Genomic DNA, 6,547 nt, shown 5'->3' with positions numbered 1-6,547 from the left:
GCTGTGCACACTGGCCATTAAGGCTGGCCTCAGAGTGGAGTCGGGGCGTGACGTCCACGTTGCATGTCCCAATTCCACCTCTAAGGTGGCGTGATCCCGCACGATGCTCCACATGGCGTGTGGCACCATGGCACTCCTCTGGCACTGCATCTACATGACACAGCACCAAAGGAGCACCATAAAGCCACAGTGCCACTGCTATTGCTTCCTTTGCAGGGCACAAAAAGGAGCCCCTGGGGCTCCTTTTTGTGCCCTGCAAAGACCAGATCAGAACCATGGTGTGTGGTGGCCGTGGCCCTGCTCTGGCAAAAATGGAGGTGGCTACAGGTTGCCCCTTAGGGGTGGTCTGCACAGCCCCTAAGTAAACAAAATTCATCTGACTGTAAAGGCCAGTTTGTATGTATCACTGTGCCACAGAATTACTCCCACATGGACTGTATCATATACCCTTCAACTGTCTTGATTTGGCAGGGACAGCCCCAATTAACCCTCTGTCATCCTGCTTTTTCAGCTGCTTTTAAAATGAACCAGTTTTTCTCTCCTCCTACTTCTTTCTGTCTTTGTCCTCAGTTTACTTCAATCCCTGCAAGCTGAAATTCAAGTACAAAAGTAGTATGCACTCAGTTCACATATTGGTGGAAGATGAGGGGCACAATCATGGCCTTCCCAGTAGGCCAAACCAAATTGCTGCAGCCTGTCCTAGCTTATCTATTCTTCCTCATTAAGAACCTTTGCTATTTTGACCACACTTTGATGTTGCTTGGCCATATGTGTTCCAGTTTTCATCTGTGAAATGTTACAGGGTATGGTAATACGTTCATGTGCATTCATCCCCTAGCCTCTGTGTGCTTTCTGATGTACAGATAATCCTGTGCCCAAGGTGATTTTGAATGCTCAAGATGGAATTGCACTATAGCCAATTAAAAGTTTGTGTTATGCATATAGTATTCCTCTATCAACTACAGTCATCCCTCTGTAATCGCAGGGGTTAGGGGTGAAGGGCCCTCGCAAATGCATAAATTTCACAAATAACCCCTCCACCCAGTTATAGAGTGGCAACGAGGAGTTGGAGAGGAGGAGGAGTGCACGTGTGTGTGCACATGGCGGCCTTGACTTCTTGAATGATCAAAACTGCGAGTGCCAAAGCTGCAAATATGGAGGGACGACTATAATTGTGTTATTGCCAATCCATACTGTAAAAACATGTGTTATAGCAGAACTTACTGTTTACATTAGTAATTCTATACTAAGTTTAAATAGTCCACTCACAATTCATAACAGGACCTAAAAACAAAAATACAATAATATACTCCACTTCTCAACAAAAATACATATTACACAAAGCTAAATATTGTCCCAGCAGCAATCCTAAACAATCCCTTTTTAAGCACCTTGAGCCACAGTAGCAGCCTTTGTACTGAGTCTACCGGGGCCCTGGGAAGAGGGCTTGCAGAACTGACCAGTACATGGCTTCTAGCAACCCATTGGGATCATAGTACATAGAAGAAAATTCTTTGAAAACCCTAGTTAGCCAGGCTAGAAGATTCATATGTCTGCACTGTAAAGGACTGTGCCTACAAATGTGCTCAGCATCTTTTTTGGCAGGTTAAATGTTGAATCCTGTGAGTGGTAATAGACACAGAACAGGCTGACTAGCAACTACACATTGGCTAAGCATCCTAGGAAACCAGCTTAAGCAGAATCTCCAAATAGCTGCTATGTGCTCAACAATCACATGAATAGGCACAAAGCTACACCAGAGAATCAGCGCCAAAGAATCAGTGGAATGCATCTTTATCTCAACTACTAGTGAAACATATTCATAAGCACTAATGCTATAATTATGACCAACAAATTTGTTTTAATTAAATATGACAAAAGGACCTAAACCCTATGGAACCTTTGTGCCAGAAAAAAATTGTCAAATTAAAGCCACCACCAGTGTTCTTACGCAGTCAACACTGGAAAAATAGAGATCTGGAGTTTCTTGATCTAAGATGCAACATCTTCTTGGTCAAGAGAATTTGCTGTAGGCACATGATGCAGTTCTAATGCTGAAGCCAAAGCAGACCAAGCTGTGTATACTATTTAGAGAGGATACTGACTGGGAACTAAGTGTAAGCTATACTTCACACCTCATAGTGCACAGGTCCAGCATCCATAGGGCCAAAATATTTCACACACCATTATTAAATGTGGTCATCAATTGCATATTGTAGCTGGAAACTGTGGTGGTTCAAATCGGACCAAGAATGGGAGTGTGGAAAGGCCTGCAGGAAGCCATAGATTCAAAATACTATTCTGCAGGATAAAGATGCCCTGATCTCCCTGAGTTTTGCCTTATAACACAATATGTCTTCCCTTCTATCCCCCATTTGGGGGACTGTATTGGATGTTCATTATCAAATAGATACCTCAAATAGCAGTATTTTGGCTCTATCATTTCTTGGAGGCCTTTCATATTCACATTTCAGGGGCATTTTGAGAGTGATCTATGGAATATTGGAATATTATGGCAGAGTGTCTTTCAGGTGACTTGCTAACTTCTACACCTATAAAATATATTCACCTGGAATATGGAGCAAATAGCCAGAGGTTATATATATTTTACAGCATAGTTTTCTACACTGTAAGAAAAAGTAAGGGCCTTATAAGTAAATGGATTAAAAAATCATGTTTCTAACATACTCTTCTTTTTCCAGTGGGTCGAGTTTGTCCTCTTTGCTGCTCTCCTCTTCATTGTGTTCATCATTTTCTCCATCATGGGATTTTTTTACACTAGTGTGGACCCAGAAGAACTCATTCCCAAAGAGGAGAAAGAAGAGTTATCAAGCAGTAAAAATATGATAGACCTTGTTATCAAGAAAAGCGAACTTTAAGGTGGCTGTGGACACTGAAATGGGTTTTTCTGGCCTTTTTGTTTTGAGAAGATGTTGTGAAAATGGATTTGTTTTCAGGCTAGCATTCTGAAAAATCTACCATATTGAGGGTAAACTCCTTCCCCCCTAGAAAGTCAGCTGAATAAAAGTGCACAAGTTCCTGAGGATGGCAGCATTAACAATGTACACAATGTCTTTGTAAAAAGTAAGTTTACAGTACTCAGACATGGGTAAAGTGAGACTTTAGTGATGAGGTAACCATATATTAAGGTTTTGTAAACAATGGCAGATTTATTTAGAAAGCTTTAAAGAAATGAAAAAATACTGAAGAGCAAGAGCTAAAGCCAATGTTAATCCTGCTTAGAGTAAACCGGTTGCAATGAATGGGTTACACTGTGACAAATCAGTCTCATTCATTTCATTGGGTTCACTATAGAACTAACATTGGATTTAACTCAATATAAATAAAACCACAAACTAAAAAAGAGAGAGAATTTATAACAAGTGTTGCAAAACCTGTTGGAGTCTAGGATATATTTTTCATTTTTCTTGCATGATGTTGGAGCTCACTTCCACTTCTGTGATTCTGGCCATCTCTACCATACCTCCACACTGTTACAGACAGACAAAAGACACAGGCCATAATCCAGAGGGGTTGATGATACATTGCATACTTTCTTCACACATGGGTCCAGAATTTGTCTCTTTCAGAAAAGAATTTCCTCATGGAAACTCAAAACTGATTTTGAAAGGAAAAAAACCTACCCAAAAGTTCTCAAACTAGGCAGCTACCACTTGTACCTCAGTAGCAATATTTACACAGTCCAATATTTCCTCTAAATTGTTTCTGTGCCATGTTCAAGGAAAATGAACACACACGCCCTGGTTTGTGTTCTGAGACAAATATTCAAAACAATGACAAAACTCCCTCCTTAGAGAACATCATTTTAGAATCCAGACAGAAAAGCTAAATGTTTTAATATCACCCCATTCAGACATTCCCTGTGCTTTCTAATTGTGATGTCAAACAGACTAGATAAGCTTATAGGTTAACTTTTCAAAAGCAGGGGGCTCTCAGAGGTAAGGGACAGGTGGTCACCAAAATTTTGTTGGATTGCCTTTCCTGTTTACTCTAGCCAAGAAAAGCAGTGGTGAGGGATGGTGGGAATTGCAATTCTACAAGACCTGGAGAGCCTCACATTGCTCAGCCCTGCCCTACCTACAGATCTCTGAGCTCAGAGAATTCTGGGGAGGCTATACCTCATGCTGTTTCTGCATGAGTAAAAATGAACCCATCTTTTTGCAAAGCAAATTGTTCCACAGGAATAATCAGCAACTAGGACAGAAGCAATGAAGATAGATGGGCAATTATGGCCTAAATGTTTTTATACTACAACTCCTGAAATATCTCCCTTAGCTTTGCTGGCTAAGAGCAATTACCTCTGACTTAAGACTTTCCAGCTGGTCTAGAACAGTGACTTCAGAGGATGTTTATACACTTAGTCCAAGACATTTGTTATATCCTCAATATAACATTAGTGAGTAAACTGATCTCAGGGGTACTTTGATTTCATATTGTCTCACTGTAGCATTAATCAGACAGTCTATGCTGACACATGTTGCAGTTCCAAGAGTATAAATGCCTTGCTTCTCCAGATGGTGTTGGACTACATCTCCCATCCGTGATAATTGACTGGGCTGGTTGAGGTTCATAGGAGTTGTAATCCAAAGACATCTGGACTCTCAAAGTTTCCCAGTCTTGCTATAAAACATGACAGATTCCTCAGAAAGCAAACATTACATATAAGGAAGTGCAAACTTCATGTGATTTTACATCTGTCTATTTCACTTAATTTTCTCATATTGGCTCTCATAAACACTGTTGGACTTGGAGTGGAAAGACTTGGATTCAGGTCCACTATCAGCCAGTGGAGCTAACTCAATTTGAATCTCTCATTTAGCATGCAAGAATAGATAGGATGCCATATGAGAAAACTCAGAGAGCAAATATAACAAAACAAAGTGATGTTGAAATAATCCACAGTCACTAGTCTTGACCACAGCTTTGTGTGTTCTCTGATGCATATACAAAGGGTTTGCTAGAATCCCCATTCATTCATTTCAGTGGGAGTATATAATCAGCATGTGCATCTCTTGGGGGCATAGAACTTGGATCTAAACTGGAAAGTTCCTGAGTACTAGGCTATCTAGAGAATGTGTTCCTATAAGCTGTCAAATCCATAAATAATCGTGGGACCAGGTCATGTAAAAGCTGGGGCTTAAAACTAAAGCATCTGTAACTAAGGAGAAAATATACATTTTCTGATCTTTTCCTGTCCTTCAGGCTCAGAGGAGAGCAGATAAGAACATAAATGATGTCTTTTGCTCTTATGTGAGAATGAATCAGGGATACATTTATTTCTTTGCAAAAGCCTACAAGTGTAACTTTCAACAATGCAGTAATATAATTTTCCAATTTCTCAGTTTGTAACAAGCCATTTTGCCATTTTCTTCTTGAAAGGCGCAGCCTCATAATGAGTGGTCCAGCTCTAATATCTATCCTAGGTGGGTGAGAATTTGCTTGTTATAGATGTTCTCGTGGTTAGGAAAGGCATACTGCAACCTGGATGAATTGCCATGGCATTGTCTAATGAGAATTCTAGTGAAATGAGATTTAAAAATAAAACAGCCACAACCTGTGGGAATTCACCTGCTGGATTTTCTCATATTTCACACTGACAGTTCTGAGATGTTTGTCCTAAGGGTGTTTATTCACAATGCAGAGATCCTCACATTGTGGCCCAAACTGCATTTGCAATGAGGTTCAGGAAACTTTGGAGAGGCAGGCAGACAGAGACCTTAGAGGCAGCATACAGAAAGCTATGCTTCAGCACTACAGTTATTTTCAGTTTCTGGCTAAACACAAGAGATGGCTTGATGTAAAAGGGCATTATTTCTTTCCAGACACAGACAAAGCAGAGTGCACCTGTAATTCTAGGATTATAATAAAACTGGACTTGCTTTACATGGGAGCAATACAGAGGGCAATAGTGTAAGAGGGGAGCTAGGAAATTCTTTTTAGTGAAATCAAACAGTTCCTTGAGATGTTTGTTACCGAAAGCAATTTTTTATATGAATTAGTCCAACAACACTGAAGCATTATTTGTCGATAATATTCAGGGATTACTAAGAACATTCTTCAAGAAATATGTTCATTTCCCCTAAATTCTGTTTTACGATACATTGCAGATTAGTTCTGCAACAGTTAAATTGGATGATTCCTGAGCTGCTTCCAAATTGAATCACAAACAGAAAATAGGCCACTTACTCTTCCCAAATCTTATGCCTGAAGGAACAGCTGAGTTCCAGCACTGGGAAGCACAAGCAGACATGGTTTTAAATTACTGGAACATTAAAATTTTTATAAGCCTTTCATTTGGACACTTGGCTTTTGGAACACAAGTAGCATCAAGTGAATAAAAAATATTGGGAGCTTTTCTTTTGTCATGAAATTATTGGTCTATCAGGAATTTATAATTTTTATCTACAGAAGGCAATGCTACTTGTACAATGCGAAATTCTTTAAAGCAACAGACTTTACGAAAGGCATTTCTTTAAAAAACCAAAAAACAAAACCCCAAACAACAAAAAGCAAGGGGATTGAAGAG

At 39.8% G+C, this 6,547-nt stretch overlaps 1 protein-coding gene across 1 annotated transcript in view; it reads left to right on the top strand.

Annotated features, from left to right (window-relative positions):
- The window catches only part of SLC15A2 (solute carrier family 15 member 2), a 95,491-nt gene extending 89,207 nt beyond the window's left edge, over window positions 1–6,284 (top strand). Inside the window, 1 exon segment of the mRNA XM_042445090.1 lies at window positions 2,703–6,284. Coding sequence (XP_042301024.1) covers window positions 2,703–2,879 — 177 coding nt within the window. The 3' untranslated portion in view covers window positions 2,880–6,284.
- Window positions 6,285–6,547: the final 263 nt, after the last annotated feature.

This window comes from Sceloporus undulatus, chromosome 1 (genome assembly GCF_019175285.1).
Source record: "Sceloporus undulatus isolate JIND9_A2432 ecotype Alabama chromosome 1, SceUnd_v1.1, whole genome shotgun sequence".
NCBI lineage: Eukaryota > Metazoa > Chordata > Lepidosauria > Squamata > Phrynosomatidae > Sceloporus > Sceloporus undulatus.
The sequence above is the reverse complement of the archived record's forward strand: the minus strand, read 5'-3'. Positions and strand labels throughout refer to the sequence as shown.